The 21,054-nt window shown below is 49.0% G+C and overlaps 1 protein-coding gene across 4 annotated transcripts in view; it reads right to left on the bottom strand.

The window, feature by feature from the left end:
* The window catches only part of NRP2 (neuropilin 2), a 118,082-nt gene that overhangs the window by 64,256 nt on the left and 32,772 nt on the right, over window positions 1-21,054 (bottom strand). For all 4 annotated transcript variants that reach the window (XM_004601296.2, XM_004601297.2, XM_004601299.3 and 1 more), the window contains exons 3-7: window positions 17,615-17,796; window positions 10,894-11,124; window positions 9,722-9,877; window positions 8,705-8,874; window positions 6,282-6,437 (exon numbers count right to left, since the gene is read on the bottom strand). In XM_004601296.2, coding sequence (XP_004601353.1) covers window positions 6,282-6,437; window positions 8,705-8,874; window positions 9,722-9,877; window positions 10,894-11,124; window positions 17,615-17,796 — 895 coding nt within the window. The remainder of the gene's footprint in view (window positions 1-6,281; window positions 6,438-8,704; window positions 8,875-9,721; window positions 9,878-10,893; window positions 11,125-17,614; window positions 17,797-21,054) is intronic.

Genomic DNA, 21,054 nt, shown 5'->3' with positions numbered 1-21,054 from the left:
GTTCCAGGGGGCTGTTTTGGTCATCAAGCAGTCCTGCAGACGCGGAGGAGCAGACAGAGGAGCAGGAGCATGTCACCAGACCGGCTTCTTTTGGGGGTGAGGGGGGGGATGCACACCTCCCCATCTGTATGTGCCTTGTGGGGCCCCTTAGATTTACCGCAGGATTAGGTTACCCCCACAGGGACACAGAGCCCGGGAACACAGCATACTAACAGGATTAGGGTTTCAGGATCCAGGAAGGAAAGCATCAGGGAGGAGAGGAGAGGAGAACAGCTCAGGGATCTGGGGCCGCGGGAGAGAGACCATGGGGAAGTGCAACATTGGAGTGAGGAAGGGCTGCAGAGGAAGGTCAAGTGCTGGTGAAGGCAGAGGGAGAAACCCAGGTCTTCACCACCCCACCCCCGCCCCCCTGCACCTTGCCACACACATATGGAAGAGCTCCCAAGAGAGGGCATCACACTTTTTTAAAAGGAGGCACCATTAACATCTGGGGGTGTGGTGGGTGGGGAGGACAGAGTGAGGGGGTGCAGGGAGAAAAGGCATCCCCCACTGCTTTCCTCTCCTGCTGGAGCCTTGGGGGAAACTGGGTAGCAAGGGCAAGGAGGCTGACGGTTCACTTCTATAAGGCGTTGATGGTCGAGTCCGCCTCAGGGCTCTGGGCTTCCCCTGCTGCCCTTTCCCTATCCCTCATCTGCTCTGTCCAAGGGGCCACACCTGCATACTTCTGTGACTTGGGGAGTACAAAGAATTTAGCACCAAGACTCGAAGCACCAGTGAGGCGGGCCTCAGCTTTCAGAAACAATTCCGCACCCATGGGAGTTGGGTGAAGCCAGCCCCGGGAGCCTGATAGAGGAAAGGTTCCATGCTGAAGTATAATGAAATTTTCCCTGGAGCTTCCTAAGTGGAGAGGCTAAAGGTCTGAGCTCATCCCATAGCAAATGGATAAGGGATAAACCTAATTACCGAAGGCACTGGATTCTTCTTAGGTTCTAAGTGAGGAGGGTACGCTGACCAGAGCACTGGAGTTTGGAAAGGTTACCAGCCCTCTCCTGATCTCACACAACCTCACAGAGAAGATGCACTCCTAACACAATTTCTGGAGACTGGGGCCCATTAGGAGCTAATGGTTTGAATCTTTGCCCTGATCTTCCAGACTATAAACAAAATGGTTACAACAAAAAGGATGAGAGGGTAAAAAAAAAAAAATGAAAAAAAAATTTTTTTTTTTTGACTCAGTTATTCACTGGAAGAAGAACTGCATCCCTAACAGAAGAATGAGGGTAAGAGGAGAAATGTTTATCTGATGCAGTTCAAGTGAGGCCCATCAGATGAGGGAGAAGTCTGGATGGCTTATCGCAGTCCCTTCCAGGCCTATGATTTTAAAAGAGGCAGATAAATATCCCAGGGGCCCTTGTTACTTTTTAAATGGATAACTTGCTTCTGCTCAAGACTCGCTTTGTGGGTCTAATACATTAATTACATTTGCAGAGAGCCTTCCATCTACACATCCCAAAATGCTCTGCCAACAAGATCTGGGGCACTCTTCCACTTGGACAGATGGAAACCCTGTGGCAAAGGGTGGCTACGAATGGTCCGAGGTCACACAGGGCAACGGCTCAGAAGACCTGAGGAGACGCACATGAGGTGAGGCTGGCTCCTGACTCCACTCTCCGCCTTAGCTGCTGATAGTGTCACAGCAGCTTTGAGGTTCTCATGGCTTTGGAAACGATGTGCTTCCATTTAGAAAACGAATCTGGGATGGCAGGGTTTTGAAGTGGGGTGTTTGTTTGTTAGGAAGAAACGCTGCCAAGTCAAACAAGTGGCAACATCTTTCAACTCTGTCCTCAGGATTCTAGGCTGAGGCTCAAACTCCAAAGGGACAAGTCCAGTGCTCCAAATGAGGCTGCATAAGAAACTGCCGGAACGGAGGTTCTCCAGGAAAACACAACCTCCTTGAGCTAGACAGAAGTTCCAGCAAGCCAATTTCCTCCTGGATACATAAGATAAACAGCAGGGGGTGGGGAAGGAAAGGGAACATGATTGATGAACCAGAAATCTATGTGAGGTGATCCGGGACCATCCTGTTATCTCGGGGACAAATTTACTAAAGAGTTTGAAAGTTTCCTCTCCACTGTCTGGAAAACAGTTAAGTTCTGAACTGAAGGAGCCAGAGCCTAAGGTTTCTCTGGACCCCGAGGAGGTTATCAGACATTACAGTGAGCTTCGTGCCTCTCTGCTCTTTGCTATGGTGGGATTCTAAAGACCCAACTGGATGGACCACATCTCTGTCCTTATTCTTCCATCCTCAATCTGGTCACCAAGTTAGCAACCCTACAGACTCCTTTGGTGCCGACTTGTTCCAAAGGCTAGCACGGGAAGTCTAGCACGGGAAGCAGAAGTATGCAGTTATGTCAACAGGGGAAAGGCCCACGAGCATTAAATCAAAAGTGGAGACAGGGGTTTTGTCTGGGCATCTCAGGGCAACGGCTTTATTCCCGCCAGCCCTGACCCTAGTCACCGTCTCCAGGGAAGACTCCTAGAAAAGGCAGCCCAGGGGTGAGCAGGACATGGACCCAAAACTCCTGCCTTCCAGTTCTTCCCAACTTTCTCTCCACACCTCCCTTAGTTGGGGGTGTGCGTAATTGCCTCTATAATTACACACACCCATGAAAGTTCAGCTGCTGTATTTACAACCCCACGTCACTGTCTGGGGTGTTATTAATGCAGCGGGTGAAACCAAAAGCAGTAGTTTCTGCTTGTGGTTTCTGAAGAAATATATGTGAGGCAATTTGTGTAATCTCAGGGAGCACCCGGGCTGGCTAGGGGCTCCATTAGGCAGAAGAGCGGAGTCTGTGCTTTGTGGTTAAGCCATAAATATGCATAAGGAGGGCCCGCCCTATAGGAAAATCCAAAGTCCCCTATTTGTGGCATGGGAAATTGGATAAAGATTTGGGGATGAGCTGTCCACGTGGCGTGCATGATGGGGCTGCATTTTGTCAAGAGGAGGCTGGCCGTCCCCGGCAACGGTGACATCACCTTCCTCCCAGGCAATTTCACCACAACCTGCCCGAGGGAAGGAGATTGGGGGGAAAGGCTGCTCACTGGTTGGGGGTGGCAGGAAAGCAGCTTTTCCCGGATTTCCCCAATTTGGACCCCAGCCTGGGTACAAGTTGTAAGTAATGTTTTGGAAGGAAATAGCCCAGGCAAGACCCCGCCACCCTGAGCACTCATTAATCTTATTTTTCTCCCATTTCCCCAAGTCCCCGATCTTTGGTCACTGCTTTGGTGTTGACAGTGACCTGGGAACTGAAACCACTGGGTGGGGGGCGGGGGTGGGAGACACTGCCAGATCCCCTTTCCTGGCCCTGCACCAAAGAGCAGGGTGCACTCCCACCTCTGTCCCTGCCTAGCTTTGCTCATGGGTCCTGCTGTCTGACTTCCCCTTTCAAGCCCACCATTGAGCACCAGTTTGCTTGGCACAGTGCCCACCATCCAGCAGTGACAAAGAGAAACTTGATGATCACAGTGGCAGAGAAGTTCTCTCTCTCTCTCTCTCTCTCTCTCTCTCTCTCTCTCTCTCACCCTGCTGCCCTCAAGTCCCCTCTTCGCCCCGTCTCCCCTTCATGGCATCAAATCAAGCTGCAGCACACTTTGACAAATCTATTTGGCATGGTTCACTCAACTATTTCAACCCCAACCATCCAGAGGGCTGCGCTGACGCATGGTGAGCCGCGTGGAATCTGTACTTTAAATGCAGACAACATCGGGGAGCAAGTGCTGCTAATGGACAAGAGGCCAAGATGGCCTGAGAGGGGAGCACGGGCTGCTGCAGGACTCTCCCACTGCCTGCCACATCCACGGTGGTTTAAGGGAATCAGGTGAGTGGGGGGAGGGGCGAATCAAGAGATGGCTCATTGACAAGTTTTCCTTCTCCTCATCTTCTGCCTCCTTCTAGATACCAAGAGGATGGATTTCTGACGGGGAGAGAAAGGGTTTTCCCTCTGTCCCAGAGCCCTTTCTGTGGGCAGGAATAATTCATTGAAAAAAATGATCAGCCAAACCAAACTGAAAGACTTCATCGCCAACAAAACTACATCCAAATTACCCCTTGGCCACCAGGAAGGGAGAGGAAATTTCATGAGACACCAGAAGGGATGGTCAGAGAGAAAAAGAGAGAGAAGACAAAGAGAGAGAGAAAGAATGACATAGCCAATGTGAAAAAGTGGGGAAGGCTGAAAGCAGAATTCAGTTCTCAGGAATATCTTCCTTGCAGTGAGTACCCGGGATGAAGCCAGTGAGAACAGCTTTCTATCAAATTGTGCAGTGCTAAGGTATTTCCAAAAGCAGATTTCCTACAAATGGTGTTTTAAATAGCATCCTGGTCCATCTGCGTGCTTTTAAAATCAGCTTATGCTACAGTATCCCTCCGGCAGGGGCTGCTTAGTCATTGAGCCTGGCCCAGGACACAGTCAGGTGGACATCCTCCTTCTTCCTCCGGACCCCGCCCTCCTGCTACTGCCAGCTTCTCGCTGAAACACTGGGTGGGCAGGCTGGCATGAGTGGAAAGGAAATGTGTGTGATGAGGATTCTCCAGGCACCCAATGCCAGCTCAGACTGGTCTGTTCTCAGGAATGCTGGGGGAACGTGAAACAAAGCTGATGGAAAGTCAGGCCTGGTCCGACATTATCAAGTCTCTCAATGGATAAGCACCTCACGCTCTCTATTTATAAAAGGAGAGGTCTGTATGAGTATATGTGTGAGACCCGACACATGGTGCCATGTTACTATGGTGATCTTAATTTGTAGAAGGAACAATTTACTCCGTTAAGCCAGGTTGTGACTCAAGTGGTGGAGCACAGGCTTTGTGTGGTTAAGGCCTTGGGTTCAGATCCTGATGCCACATGACCCCTCCCCGAGGACTGCCAGAAATGTCCCATTACCCCTCAAGTACTAGTGACACCCCTTTCTCCAATAAAAATGGCAACAATAACCGGAAACACTTTTTTAAAAACTCAGGTTTCAAGGCTAGAGAGGCAGCAGGTATAAGGCACTTGCTTGCACGCAGACAACAGGAGTTCAATCTCCAGTACGACATATGGTCGCCAGAGCAATGCCGGGAGTGATTCCTCTGTGCAAAACCTGTAGTAAGCCCTGAGCACTGCAGGTGTAGCCCACAAATAAACACCCCAGCTTTCCCCAGTGAAATAATGCCCAAACTATAGTTTAGAATTTTGGGGGGAGGTCCAAGGTTTCCAGCTGCACCAGAAAAAGCAACCTTGGGCCAGGGAAGGAGAGGAGGAGACTCTGTTTGGGAAAAAAAAAAAAATCTTTGGCTTCTCCAGTCTGGTCACACCGCAGAGATCTAGCCAGCTGTAGATCTAAAGAACAGATCTTTTTCTTCCAAGCCCCATCCCTTTCACTGACAGAGGAGCAGTCTCCGGGCCATCGCATGCTTCTGGAGCGAAGAGCCAGTCCACAGTGACCAGAGATCTCCCCTGCCCAGGTGAGTCAATTGACATTGACTTTTGCAATAAGATGCACCCCACCAGTGCTAGCCCTTCAGAGGCTGCATGTACCATGCCAGCGGCAAGCCTGTCCCTTTCCAGACCACCATGTGTCTTAAAGTGGAGTGGCAGACAGTCATCCACAATCACAGCCCAAGCCCCATATCACCCACGAGGACAGCCCTCCAAGTGCAGCACACCAGGGCACGGCAGGGACCATCCAGTGCCTCTCAGCCAAGCATGGCTGACAGCGGGAACCCCATCCCTGACACACAGAACTGCTTCTCAGTGTTTGTTGTCCTCTTTCTTCTCTGGGATCTTGTGATTCCTCCTCAGGATTTGTGCCCTTTCATTTCCAGACCGGGGGTGGGTGGGGGGGAACTCCTGAACTGCAAGTTTCCTGGGCTTTTGTGATTGTTAACCCAGCATGGGGAAGGGACTTGGGCCATAAATGCTCACTGAATCCTGGATAGGGAGGTGCCAGCGGCTGGGAGTGCATTTTCTCCTTCATTTGTAGTCAGCGGGCACTCTGCACGCAAGGAGCTCAGCTGTCTCCCTCTCCACCCCTCTTTCCCTCCCACCTCACCATCTCCACAGTTCTGGAGGAGAAAAGATGTTTCCCAATCACTTTTGCATAAGAAAGACGACTTTCTGAATCTCCAGCCTCAGGAAGTGATTGAAGCATCCTTAAATGAGGCCTTCTCTTCAGTACTGGGGTTAACTCAGATGCTTTGGGTCCCACCCACCCCTGCCTTTGCGAAGGAGAAAGGAGTTTACCCTGTGGTTTTTGCCATGCCGGTACACCATCCAGTCTTCCCCGTTGGTGCTGACTTCCAGCTTGTAGGATTTGACAAAGTAGCCGTTCTGGGTTTCCCTGGAAATGGCTCCCTGTGTTGCAATGGCTGTGAGCAAAGTGAGAAAGCGGAGGTCCACCTATGGAAAAAGGCCAAGATTAGTCAGGCGCCTCTTGTCTGAACAGTGGCTGGTTTTATTTGTTTGTTTTTATTTGTGTCTGAATAGCAATAGCAGCTGATTTTTATTTGGTTTTGATTTTCTTTTTTGTTTTGTTAACATACCCAGGGGTGCGCAGGGCTTACTCCTGGCTTTGCACCCAGGGATCACTCCTGGCAGGGAGTCAGGGACCCTATGAGATGCCGGGGATCGAAATTGGGTCAGCTGCATGCAAGGCCAGAGCCTTACCTGCTGTACTAGCGCCCCAGCTCGGATCACTGTTTTTTTTTGTTTTTGTTTTTGTTATTTTTTTTTTTTTGCTTTTTTGGGTCACACCCGGCAATGCACAGGGGTTATTCCTGGTTCATGCACTCAGGAATTACTCCTGGCAGTGCTCAGGGGACCATATGGGATGCTGGGAATCGAACCCGGGTCAGCCACATGCAAGGCAAACGCCCTACCCACTGTGCTATAGCTCCAGCCCCAAGGGTCGCTGGTTTTTAACTCATGGAAGAAACTCAGCAGTCTGATTTATGTCACCACCTGCAGGCTGGGATCCATTTTGACATATTGGTGATCACAGCCCTTCGCAATTCCACGGGACCGTTAAACTCACCTTGATTTCACTTAAGTTAGACACTTTGAAAATTGGAACCAAATAATTATTCTTTTTTTATTCTCTCTCTTTTTTGAAATTTTGAACAGGGTTAAGTTCACCTTAAAGCAATCAGTACAGCTAAGAGCTCTTCTGACACAACTATGGCCTGCCTTAGAAAACGACAACAGATATTTGTTTTGTTTTGTTATTTTTAGTGCCTGACCCTGCTGTAGTATCTCCGCCTGCACTGAAAACAGATGATGTTTTAAAGGAACAAAAGGTAAATCCAATCCAATCCACTTTCCCTCCGCTCCAGTCACTTCAATTCATTTCACTTAAGATGCTCTAGTTGCAAAAGTCTCAGTTTAAGGCTGTCTCTCCTCCCCTCAGCCCCACTCCATTGTGTATTTAGTGGCTCAGGTCATTGAGAGGTCAAAGGGCAAGCAGAGTCTGCCTAAGCAATTAGGCTTATGCACCGAGTGCTGACCTTTTGCTCTCTAAGGAGGATGGCCAACATTTTGAGGCACCTCCCTCCCCATCACACCAAACCCATTTGGAAATTGCTGGATGTCATTCCTTTGCTGGCCACCTTGTTTCTTAATGGCAATCTCTGTGTGATCGAAATTTTGACAGCACATACTGGTGAAATTGGATTCAGCAAGCCATTATAGGCTATCCACTATGTGCCCAGCATAATGAAGTGTTCAAAAGAAATCCGCCGTGCTGTTTATGTGGAAGGGAAACAGGTGCAGAGCCAAAAGAGGGAGGAAGTACAGGACTATGAACCTAAACTAAGAAGGCTCATCAATGGCAAGCTGATTATAAAGGAGAACGTTCTGGGAGCTTTGCAGGAGAAGGGCTTCTGGAGACACAGAGGGAAGAGACTGACATGAACTTTGGGTTGCCAGAACCTTTGGGGATCTTTGGAAATTTCTAAGCGTTCTTTCTCCCTCTCTTATAGTCTCCCCTGCAAAGTCCTTCTCAGAACACAGACCACTATGTCAAAGCAAGGACAAGCTTGCCAGAGGGTCACAAAGATGTCTGCCAAGTGTCATCCAAGCTACCGTCTTGCTCATCCCTGGAGATGAGAATGGGTACCAGGGAGGTTCACTCAGCCCATGCTGAGTCTTACTCAGAGGCGAGGCAAACAATAGCCTGAGTAGATGCTGCAGAGCATCTGGGCAATGAGAGTTTTATTCCCGGTAGTGACATTTCCCCATGTGTTCTTCTGCGAGCGATGTGCAAAACCTTCCTGGCAGGGTTCCCTCCAGATCGCAAAGATCAGGAAAAGATGTTGTGCTCAGCCAGCAACTCAACAAGGCTGCTCTGAAGAAAACAACCCCAGCCCTCCAATCTCGGATGCCTTCCTGGGTGAAGCGGAATGAAGGTTTATAGAACGGTCTTTCCATAAACTGTAGTGATAGGGCAAGCCGCAGGCTAGCCCAAGAGCTTCTCCAGGACTTGGTAATCTTCCCAAGGGCAGGGGCAGTGTCCAGCGTTCTCGTCGTTTGGTCTAGCCCACCTATACGCAGTACCTGTATGCTCAGGAAATGCTGTTTTCTCTATGCTCCTTCTCCACCTAACCCAGGAGCTACCTTCTCCCTCACCAGTACGCCCCCTTCTACACATGCAATCTCATCTGAGTTAGTACCTGGAGATACTCCTTGTTGGAGTCCAAGTTGGGGGTCCAGCCGTTGTCATCACCATGGAGTCGGCCTTGTTGAGGGGTCCACCTCCTATCCTGGTAGGTGGATGAGGCACTGATCTGCTCATTAGCAATCCGGCCAGACTCCATTCCAAGAGGGGCATTGCACTGAAAACCTGTGAAATGGGGAGAGTAAAAGGCAGTTAGGGCTCTCAACCTCAACCCCCTGGGATCCCCCCTCCCCAAACGCCGCTCCCTGATACAGACAAGTCCATGCAGGCATGCCTTCATCTGAAAGATCTAATTATACAACCGTTTCTTAAAAACAACTACGTCAAGTCGTAGAGCCTGACAACCCCTCCGGGTCTGAAGGAAACTAAATTGGACCTGAAAGAAATCAGGCGATGGATAAATAAAACTCATCATACAAATTAAAAAGACAATCTAAAATACAAGAACTGCTAGCTTGAGGACTCCAGAGGCACCAGTACTGAACTCTGAGTAACTATGCGGTAGAATCGTGGCAATCTGGGTGGGCTGATATATCTTGGGAAACCTACTTTATTAATAAACACCCAGGAGGCACTTTCCTTTTTCTTCCCCCCTCAACTCTCTCATGAGTTCTGGCACCGAAGACAGACATTACAAAGCAATAAATAGGGATCTTCGGGAGACTTCTCTAGAAACACACGCATGTCCCTCTACTTTACCTTACACTATCCATTTGAGCAAACAGACCCAGAAGTCACTTATTACCTACAATGTCAGCGTAATCGCTGTCCTTCCCCCAACACAGGTCAGTATCTTGTGTGCTTATGTCTGATAAGGGACAGCAATCTTTTCTAGGTATCACATCTACTCATTTGCTCTCTGGCTGCGCTGGCCAACTACAGAACCCAGTGCATTTGTAACACTGCTTTTTGGGTCACTCAATCTTCAGGTAGTCTTTGATGAAAAAAGAAACACAAAACCAAGAAGAGCCTTGGTGGAAAGGCAGGACAGGTTTCCCAGCAGCCAACTCACTCTCCAGGGGCTCCTGGTGGACCAGGTAGTAGCGTGCGGAGAAGCCGTCCTTGGCCACTGCCATGTCCGTGTGGAAGGTCAGAGAGAGGATCCCCGTGGTTGAACGCAGCTCGGAGGGGGTTTGGGCTCCACAGTACTTGCCGATCAGGGAGCCGACTGGACACGCAGGGCAAAGAGGGGGCAGCAGAAATAGAAATGTCAAACTCCACTTCTAATATAGTTTTCCTTTCCACAATTGCATTCATTCAATGGAGCATCACTTCTTATGCCTTGGTGTAAAGTAACAACCAGAGACATGGTTTGAGAACAATGTCTAATAGTTTTCCTACACCTTTAAAAGTACTTTCACTGACCTGGCCTCATTCTGTTCCAACAGCCCTGGTGGGCTGGAAAGCTATCATTATAAGGCCTGTGCTACAGAAGAAGAAATTGAGGTTTGAAGAGGTCACATGACTTTCCCTTGAAATAGCAGCGCTGGGACTTAAACCCAAGTTTCTGGTCTGAATCTTATGCTTTTCTTGGGAAACAAAATTGCTTAGCCATCAAATCTCCCTTGTAGTGGAAAATTCTTCAAATGACTATGAAAGTGGAAGATTGATTTCCTTTTTGAGACAGATTTTGTCTAAGGTCTCTGTTGCTCTTTGCCTGAGAGTTGGGTTTCTTTTCTGCCTTGGGTGATATGCTGTTTTGATATCTATGACTATATTAATTTTTAAAAATCAAAATGGTAATAGTGATCATGAGACAGCAGCCTATTACTAGACATAAACTACTGATTGCTTAAGTAACTCGCAGTAGGCCACTGAAGTGTTATGAGCAAAGCCAGCATTTAAAGTTCCTCCAGCTGGCACTAAGATTCTATTTGGGCATAGCGGGTAGTCACCAAGTCACTGCTGGTGGAAGGGCTGATAGCTTGGATCATAACTAGAAATTTCCTCACCTTCAATTAAGTACCTACTCATATTCAATATTTTCTCTCCCAGAAACATCTGCAAGGAAGGAAAGTACCTTCCTGCAATTTGGAAATCATCACTGGTGAAGGATAAGAGACAGTCCTAAGGGAACTTTGTGGGACCTGGACATCTTTGCTTCTTTTTTATTTTAACTGAAATAATGAATAGGCACAAGTGAGGCTGAAGAGAGAAGGGCTTCCTGACAGGGAAATCACTCACCGTGCGGGATTCCATCCCAGATGTCCAGCCAATCATACTTGCAGTCTCCCTCTCCCATCTGCAAGGGGTCATACTCGAGGTCAAAGGTCAAAAACTGCAGAATGATCTCCATCTTGGGTTTGGCTAGGATGGTGAAGGTGCAGTCCAAGTTGTGCGGGTACTTTTCAGGAAACCCAGGGGACTCAATGGTCCCATTGGGACTTGTGAAGTTTTTGGAGCAATCTTCAGAGCCTGTACATTAAAAAAAATAATAATAATGATGAAGAAGAACCAGAGCATTAACCAAGTTTGGAGGGCAATGGCTTTCTTTGTCACCTCTGTCACTTGGGTTATTTAAATGTTTGGTCCCAGATTCCCCACCATGGGGGGGGAGGGGGTTTGCACTGGAGTGGACCCTGAGCAACAGACTGCTCACAGCCATATTTCCACCCTACTTTAGGCCAGAAATTTTGGAGAGGACTTGGCTGACACGACCGATTTAGGGAAGTAATTGAGAAAACGGGGAGTGCAGCAGGGATTAGAAAGAAGTTTGTGTGGGAGATGGGGGGGGGGAGAGGAGAGACAATCTTTTGGAGAGCAAGAGAGAGGGAGAGGAAAAGGGAGAGAGAGGGAGAGGAAAGAGAGAGAGAGAGAGAGAGAGAGAGAGAGAGAGAGAGAGAGAGGCAGGCTGACTCTTGGAGAGAGGAACAGAGTCTTCTTTCTCAATTACTCAGCTGCTTGCTCCAGAAATGTAAGTTATTTCAATCCTTAAGGAAGGCTTGCTGATTGCCAGCAGGGAAAACAATGTTACTCCTTATTTATTGCTGACCTCAACACTAGCCCCTATTGTACCAGAGCCAACTCGGTGCCCCCTTCTCCCTCCAAGATCCAAGGTGCCTCAGGGGAGGGGCAAAGGGGAGCTGGGGTCTCATTCATGTCATGACTATATTAAAACGAGCTGCTCTGTAGTAGCCAGACAATTAACAATCGGCATTTGTAGCGGGTGGATCACAGCGGGGCGCTGGGGGATGTGAAAGGGCCCCTGGAACAGCAAGTCTGGAAAAATGGGGGCAGCGGATTGACATTTGGAAGCCTTCGGGTTCATTTATGGTGGGGATGGCTTGCTTCCCTCCGCGGCCCTGGGCTGCCTTCCTGGGACCCACGGAGGCGTGCTTAGTTCAATGCCGCCCACCCCTCGCGTGGTGGAGGCTGGCGTGGCGCAGATGCTCTGGAGGGTCCCAGCCACCCTCTTTCTCCCGGTGGCCTCCAGGGGGCGTCCTAGGCGAGTGCACCCCCAAGCCCAGCCTTGCGCAGTCCTTTGGGTCGCCGCGCTCCCGGGTGCACGCAACCCAGTAGTCACAAGCTCCCCTGGCCCCACTGCGATGCAACGATGCAACGGCAGGACAATAAAAACGGATTCCACGATGCACTGCTTTCAACCATCAGAGAGAGGTAGCCGGCTTTGTGTGGGATAATAGTCATTCTACGCAGGAAGGGGAGGGTGGGGAAACACTCAGAAATATGTGATAAACCAGGTGTTTACTGGCAGGAAGTGTCCTCTGAGGATCGCACTGAAATAAAACTACGTGATGTCAATGCACTCATCTTGGCCCACAGCGATGTCTCCAGCCCAGGCTGCTGCAGCAGAGGGGCCCCCCTCTGCGAGTCTCTTGATGGTAGGCGGCTTTCTGGAAAGCAGCGGGCGAATGTCTGTCTGACTTGGAAAAGGTGCCATGCAAATAAGCGGGGGAGGCGGGCTGGGCTGCAACTCTGTTTAGCCTCAGACAGGAAATTCCAATATCCTGATCCACGCATTCATCACCTCCATCCTTCTTCCCAGAGCTGCACTGGGCAGAGGAGAAGCCCACACACCTGGTGCAGAGAGAACCTTCCCGGAAGTTTTGTGATTGCTCTCCTCCACACGGGATGGGGGGGGGGGGGTTATTGGAGGTGGGTGGGGTTGGGGGAGGAGCACACACCCGCCAATCAGGGCAAGGGATGAGCTGGGGGGGGAGGGGGGTCTCCTACTTTGTTACCACCAGGTTGTAGATTTCTGAGGGCTCCTCCTTGGTGGAGATGGGAGCAGTTTGGCAAAGCCCAGACAGCAGGCAGAGAGGAAATCTGCAAAGGTTAAAGCTTCTGGCTGCGCTGAAACCCCATTCTTAGGAGCCACAGGCAGGAGGAAATTGATTCTATTCACCATTTGTACTCAGGGTCCACAAGGCCTTCATCCTTTCCTTTTTTAGGGCTTGCTCTATTGTCATTTCCCTTTCAGGCAAGGGGAATCCCTGCTCCCTAGGGAGACTTTAAGGAAGGCTGTCTGTTTTTTGTTGGTTCTGTGCAGGGGGGGGGCTGGGTGCTTGGAGAATGGGGCTCTAAAGAACCCAGAATTTCCAGATTCCTGAAGCCCTGCATTGCATGAGAGGGAAGTTTTCACTTTACAAACACAAGCCCCTTCCCTTGCCAGGGGCCACCACACCCGCGCGCGCACACACACTGAAAGTAGGTACTTGGTATGAATGGGTATGTCCTCATACTTTGAATGAGGTAGAAAAATGGCTTATCCTGTGTGAAACCGAAAACCTGTCTATTCTAATCATACACCTGCTTGTCATCCGACCATCTCTTGGACTCTGGTCAGGATACAAAAAAAAAAAAAAAAACCCTCAGGCAGCTGCATATCAAATGAAGAGGTCTCAGAAAAGGGCTACCAGTCTTGGGATGCAAGTTGAGTTTTACTGATAGCTACCTAATTTAAGATCCCTTGGCAAGGGACTGAAAAGATGAAAAGTTCAAAAATATAGCTCAATCAACAAATACTCAAGTTCACTCAGTGCTAAGATTGACCAGAGAAACTAGTGATTTTTTTGCTGTAGTGAGTGATCTCATACCAAAGGCCTCTGGTATGAAAAATGCCCAGTCTGTATTTTTCCACTGTGAATGTTATAATAACTCTATGAGCGGAAGAAGAATCTGTAGGCATAAAGCTCCTTAAAACATGATGGATTTATTCAGAGCTGGGCTTGGCGGGACCCCAAAAGGTGAATTCAGTCCTTCTCGTCGGGGAGTTGGGAGTAAAGGGTTCATCAGATTTCCCCTGTCTGAGAATCACCCAAGAGATTTCAGTCTCCAAAATGTCACCAGACAACAGGAAAGGCATATTTGATCTTGAATGTTGGTCAAACAAGCATCAAACACAAACACAGAAACCCCCAACACATTTCCCCCCCAGTGTTTTACTTCTAATGTTACTTTTAAGTTATTTTAAAATTCCTTTCTCTGTGCTTCTGATCTGGTGATAGGAGATCTTTTAAGTTTCCAAGTTGTTTTGGTTTACCCTTTTATATGTGGATGGTCTGGTAAGACATAGATTCTTTTATAAACCACTTCATTCAGGGCAGACATGAACCCTCCAGCCACATCCCCCTGTCTGTACCCCAATTATGGGCTGATGTCTGTGGGTAGAATTCTGCAGCAGGGCCCTGCCAGGGCAGCGGGCTGTCAAAGGCTTCCAGCAGCCTCTGGGCAGCATTTGTGGGTCTGTTTACTGTTCCCCCTTCTTCCTCTTCATGAATCTCCCTAGCAAACATAGCTGTGTTTGTTTGGATTTCTTCAGCATGTTCACACATTTTTTTCATGTTCTGTGGATGATGCAAACTTTGTATATCCCGCCTCCTTCCTGAAAATCAGTCAGATCACCCCTGACTCTGAAAATGACAATGTGGGGACAGCAGGACATGGCACCAACAAGAATGCTCTACTCCCCCACTTTCTCAGTTGTGAATGTCGTATCCACATACATGTGTGTTTTCTGTATCACCCCAAGAGTTGCTCTTTTGAGGGGCATATGACAGGTGTGGCTGATCCCTGAAGTCCCTGGAGCTCTCCTTTGTCATGTGGCTCTTGTTGGCAGGGCTGTTGCCTGCTGAAGTAATCTTATTCTCCCCAATCCCTGCCCCCCACCACCACGAGCAATGCCAGCTCTCAGAGTAGGCTGCCCCATTGCTCATGGCCCCAGCCGCCTCCTTGGCAGGTACAAGTATTCCCGGGCAAGTCCACATGCCTGCCACCTTGTTCACACTACTCCAGCCTCATCTCAAAACAGCAATGCTGACTCATCATGTTCTAATATGCTCTGTCTTCAAACAGCCAGAATTGGAAGCAGGAGATCCCACTTAATGGCCAAAATCAGAAGACAATTTAAAGGATGGAAAGAGAGGTGAAAGGATAGGAACATTCCCATAGTATGTCTCCAGAGAAGGATTCCAGAGAAGGGCAGGAACCCTTCTCAGAACTACAATACCTTTTAAAACTAGGAGCTGGATGGACATTTTTCATTGGACTTAAAGTATACGGGGAAGACCACAGGGGTGGGGAGAGCAGAAAAGAAGATTATCTCCTGGTGGTCCAAGTTATCTGGCCCGTCCTTATGACACTCCACCTTCAGAAGCCTTATAACCTGGCCCTTGCCTGATTCCCCCTGTCCCTATCTGTGGCACCGTCTTGCAGATCTTATCATCCACTATCATCCCCTTTCACTTACATGATGGAGTTAAGTTTTTCTGTGACTTTCTGCAGACTTTCTTAGTATCACATCCTTTATGAGATACTAAACTGGGAGGTAAGCTTGAATAATCCTCCCCCCCCAACACCCACCTTGTTCTGGCTTCCATGAGCAGCCCCCTTGCTGGGCTAGCTGTTCTACTCTCTCTTCTATGGGGGGTGGTTTGGGGGAGCAGGGGACACTAATGACAGCACTGGAACCTGGGACCCCTGTGCTCTCTAACAGATTCCCCAGAATCCCCGCTGCTTGTCACCTCATTTTCACAGCCAAGGCATGCCCGTGGTACTTTTCTTCAGCACTTACTCATGCCACTTCAAACAAATGTTCCTCTCTGCTTACTTCATGCAACAACATCTACTGGGCCTGTGCTCTGTGCTGAGAATTTGCACCTTTGTCTCCCTGCCTATGCGGTGGAAACACCCTAGTTTATTCGATTCTTTTCTCCCTGTTGCATCTCAGCAGTGGATGGTATCATCTTGTCCAAGACTCAGGGGATTATAGATCCAGCCCTTTATGGGCCTTAAGCCAGCCTTGAGCCACTGGACATGCAGATGATCAGTCCCTGTGACCTCATGGAGCGAGGGCATGATAAGGGAGATAGGCAGACCTCCTGGGACTTGTGCTTGGTGACAGTCCAGGCTCCTGAGCTGGCTTAACAGTCCCTTGGCCCCAGCCCTTCATTGTATTCTATGTTCCTGTTAACAGGCAGACAAATCGGGCAAATATTTAGACAGAGTAGATATAAAAAGTGCTTTCAGCAGCTACCACTTCTTTTCAAGCACCGCTTAGTGAAAAGGAAAATATATATGAATAGTTCCCCTCACACTGAACTCAAAAGGCGCCGGACTTGGGCCTCTTGATGACAAGGCTGACAGCCGCCCCTTTCACCAGACTCCATCCGCCAGTGGCAACTTCAGCTGCTGCAGAAGGGGACAGGGCCTCGGAGGGGCTGGGAGCCTCTGAGACAGGGGAAGAGGCTGGGTGTGTGGGGGAGGAAGGGCATGCTGCTCCATGTGCTGAAGGCTACATGCCTGCCCAGTTACAGCCAGAAGACAGGACCCGCCTGTCAGGCCCGGAGCCAGGGTCGCAGGCGGTCCCAGGGCAAAGTGCGCAGCTGAATTAGGAAGTGCAGCCTTCCCTATCTTTCTCCATGATCTTTTTATTGCTTTGTAGAAGGCCAGATTCACCAGCATTTAGGAAGTGGGGGCTGCAATGGCTAGAAGTGATAGTATGGATTGACAGGGAAGATTTCCAGGAAGCACTTGGAATTTAAAAGCTGCTGTGTGAGAGGCTGGAGAGAATAGTTCAAAAGGCGCCGAACTCGGGCCTCTTGATGACAAGGCTGACAGTTGCCCCTTTCAGCGGACTCCCTCCACCAGTGGCAAGGGCTCAGGAATGCATGTGTTTTATATGCAAGGACCCAGATCTCTGACACTACATAGCCCCCTAAGTATCGCTCTGTGTGGCCCTGGTAGCTTCTCAGGACCAATGGGTGTAGCCACTGGGGCTTGAACATCACTATTTCAGTGGGCCTGAGCACTGAGAACCACATGTTCAAATTGACTGAGCATCAAGAGAAGTGGACATCGGGTGCCCCGGGCACAGTTTGGAAGGTCTGGTCAGGCAAAAAAAAAAAAAAAGGCAAGCTATTGAATGAACCCATTGGCACTTGGGATAAGGTGGGGGTATAGTAAGTTCCTTAGAGGCTCTAAACACTGAAACAAGTATGTCCTTCTGTCCTACGTAATTCCTTGCAAGAAAGTTAATACAAAACCATGAAGCAATTCAGTGGAAGTTAAACCAAGTTTTGTTTCTTTTCACCAAGATCACTGTGGTCTTTAAAACACACACACACACACACACACACACAAATTGAATTTTACTCCAAGAATGTTTTTTTTTTTTTATTGATCGCATGCCCCTCCTCTTAGGGTGGGGTGTACGAGGCCTGCCTGCATTGGAACTAACCCTGCAAATCCTCTCTGTTGACAACTGAATGAGCTGCCTCAGCAGGGTCCAAGCTCTCAACCCATCACCTGGCTCCACTGGATCAAACCATCATCCTTACCCTTACCCCTACCCCAGGGCTCTATCTGTGAGCACACAGTGTGCCACCGTAGCCTGCACCAAGGGTCAGATACAGACAGCTGCCACCCGCAACACCACCACCTCACTGACCTGTCTTGAAGATCTCATAGCGCAGGGAGAAGCCGGCCCCCTGCCGGGCGTAGTCAGATGTGAACTTGATGTAGAGCACAGAGCCGGAGGAGATGATGGTGGCCGGGGCGATGTTCCCACAGTGCTTTCCCAGGAGGTCTGCAGACTCACTGTCCCCATCCCGGATCTCAATGAAGTCGTATCTAGGTGAGGGTAGCACAAAAAGACACAAAGGAGTAAAGATCAAGTCAGGGCCAGGTCAAGGACCTTAGTCTTGCTCCTGTTCACATGCTCTTCCTGCATTTCTAGACACCGAGATCTGCATGTAGACCCTGCACACATAGGTAAACTTGGCATTGCTTTATTAAAACCCCAGAGAGAGTGAGCTAGTTTATGTGGATTTCAAAGCCTAACCACTCTTCTCTTGCACACATAAGAGGAATAGCGTCATTCTACCAACTGTCTCACAGTTTTTGCCCTCCTTCCAGAGCACCAACTATTTTTTCATTGACAATTTCCCCCCTCCCCCTTCCAAGCTCAGTGCCAGGTTAGGGTATTTAACCCCTTATGGCATTAAGTTCTTCCTCTGTTAAGATAAGAACAAAACTATCTAGCCAGGATGGCTGGCTGGATTGCAGATGGAATTTTTTTTTTTTAATGGAAAAAGAAAAATAAAGTGCTAGGTCCTAAACCAGGCACAGAGGAGTTGATCCAGGGATATTCATTTTCCTGCCCTGCCCCTTTTCAATTTGCTCCTGAGTGATTCCCTCTTATCTTCATGAGTGATGCTTGCCTTTGTCCAAAGCCCTCTCTGCAATGACTCTGCAGAGTTCCTATCAGCAGGGTCTAGTCAACAACACTTAAAAAAAAAAATCAGCATTGTCTTAGATAAGGCAATAAAAACCTTTCCCAACCCAGGGGGTGAATCCCCAGGGAAGGAGCCTTGAAGTGCAGAACTATTAGCCTCAGAAAGAAGCTGAGCCACTGTCCTCCCTAGCCTGAGGCCTGAGCTCTTTTCAGACAATAGAAATAGCCTGGGGTGGGGGCCTGGAGACACCTCAAAGACCCCCTAGTTCTGGGATGGACCTGGGAAGGTGCTTCTCTCTACAGAGACACATTTCCAGCCTTGCACTGTGCCCTGTGCTCTTCACTGGGTCCTGCACATTCTCTCTGGGCTCCAGGTTAAATGTCTTAGGCTGGTCCTCAGGTGGGAATCTTCCCCCACACCAGCTCCCCTCACTGGACCATTATTAACTGAACTCCCTTCAGACCCGTGTAACTACTTCGCATCAACCTATTCCAACAACCTCTAAGAAATCTCTTTCAGATAAGGAGAGGGGTCAGAAGGGCTGCCTGCTGTGTACCCATGGTCTCCCACCAACCACAGCCCCTGAGCCTCCCTCCAGGAGCTGTCACCTGCTGTGTCTGCTATGTGCCGGGGTCCTGAGGCTTGCTGATAGCCCTCAGGAGAGCAGTGCTCAGCCCCTTGCCCCAGAATCAGGCCTGGGAAAGAAGCAGGAGGCGTGGGCCTGGATGGGCTCACTCTCAGAGCCCAGGGGGCTGACATCCTGCAGGGCAGAACATGGCAGAAGTCTGGAGAAGGCAGTGCCTGCCCTCAGGAGGTCTGGAGAGGGGGGGCCCAGCGTGAGGGGGTGAGTGGAGCCGCGGGGCAGGCTGCTCAGGTCTGTGGTTTCAGTGTAAGATGTGGCCTGACAGAGAAACAACTTTCACACTTAGAAAACCAAAGCGAAAATACTTAGATTTCTCCCAACCTTCTGGATATGACCTCCTGGTTTCTACACTGACGCAATCACCGCTGCCCAACAGCTACTCTCGAGTTACACAGATGCCCCCACAGGAGGGCACAGAAGCCCGAGCGTCCTACCCAAGACCTCATCAAGCAGGGAGCGAGTCCCTGCTCATCTGCCATGGAGGATGCCAGCCCCGGGGCTGAGGAAACCTCCTCCCTGAGCCCCAATCACGTGGACATTATTGGGTTTGGATTCCAGCCTCAGTGGGTGTGCTTAGGCAAGGGATCCTTCCTACACTCAGAAAAGAGGTCGGTAAGAAAAGAGAGGGAGAATGGGGGTCTCAGAGACCTGAAAGGGTGACTGTGAGAGGGCATGACCACCACCATTTCTGCAAAATGTCTACTAGTGTGTCCACAGCAGTATCTGCTACCCCTGCTGTCTCCTCACACCCATTTCAGAGGGAAACAGGCATAGCCAGGGGGGAGACGCGACGTGCCCAAAGAAACAATAAGAAGACGTGCAGATCTGCAGGACGGACAGCTGTTCAAATACATAGGGAGGCATCTTGGCAAAACTGGGACCAAAGTTAATATGTACATACCCTTTAATCCAGCAGTCCCGTGGCTAGCTAAGAGAATAATCAGACAATTGTGCAAAGATATACATGCATCTTTGTGTGTGTGTACACAAAAAAGGCACACACAATGTGAAAAGATGCTTTGTTTATAAATAGCACGATGTCCAATAATGGAGCGCTAGCAAGCAATCTTTGTATATTTATAAAATGAAGTACTCTGCTACTACAATCAATGGTAGTTCTAGATTTTTTTTTTTTTGGCAGGTGAGGTTTTTAAAAAGGCCCTTTTTAAAGGGCCGACCTGGGTTCAATTCCTGTTCCTCTCAGAGAGCCTGGCAAGCTACTGAGAGTATCCCGCCCACATGCACACATGGTAGAGCCTGGCAAGATCCCCGTGGCATATTTGATATGTCAAAAACAGTAACAAGTCTCACAATGGAGACGTTACTGGTGCCCGCTCCAGCAAATTGATGAGCAACGAGATGTCAGTGACAGTTTTTTTTAAAGTGTCTTTTATAATATATATACATATATATGTATATATATGTATATATATATATTTCTCTTGCATATACAAACAGAACAACCTCTGAAAGTCTATGTACCAAAATATTAGCCGGTGTACTAACTATATGGGGATGAGCTAATTCGTAAGTTTTACTGGCTTTGTTCCCTCCTAGGATCTGAATTGGTTATAGCAAGTCTACATGTTTTAAGAAGCCAAAATATCTAAAGTGGGAGAGCTGAAAAAAGAACACAACATTCAAGTTGGTGAAAGAGCCAGCGCCCTTGCCATCACTGCCATCATTACCAACCATCTCACCAAATCTCAGGAGGACCAGGACACTGCATGTTGACTAAGCCAGGCACAAAGCCCACAAGCCATAAATACTTAAAATGTTTTTTTGTTTCCTTTCGGGCCCCACCCAACAGTGCCCAGCAATGCCCCTGTGGGCACTGGGGGTTGGACCTGGGGCTCCAGAATCAAAGCATGCCCTCTAGCACTTTGAGCCATTGCCCAAGCCCTTAAAATAGTGTTTTGTTTTTTTCTCCCCCAAAGATCAAGAGATAGCTCCAGCCTTCTGTTGGTAATTTATCTGGGAAGAACAAAGGGTCATAGGTGCTTGTTTCTG

Source organism: Sorex araneus, chromosome X (assembly GCF_027595985.1).
Source record: "Sorex araneus isolate mSorAra2 chromosome X, mSorAra2.pri, whole genome shotgun sequence".
Classification (NCBI taxonomy): Eukaryota; Metazoa; Chordata; class Mammalia; order Eulipotyphla; family Soricidae; genus Sorex; species Sorex araneus.
This window is presented reverse-complemented; position numbering and strand designations above follow the sequence as displayed.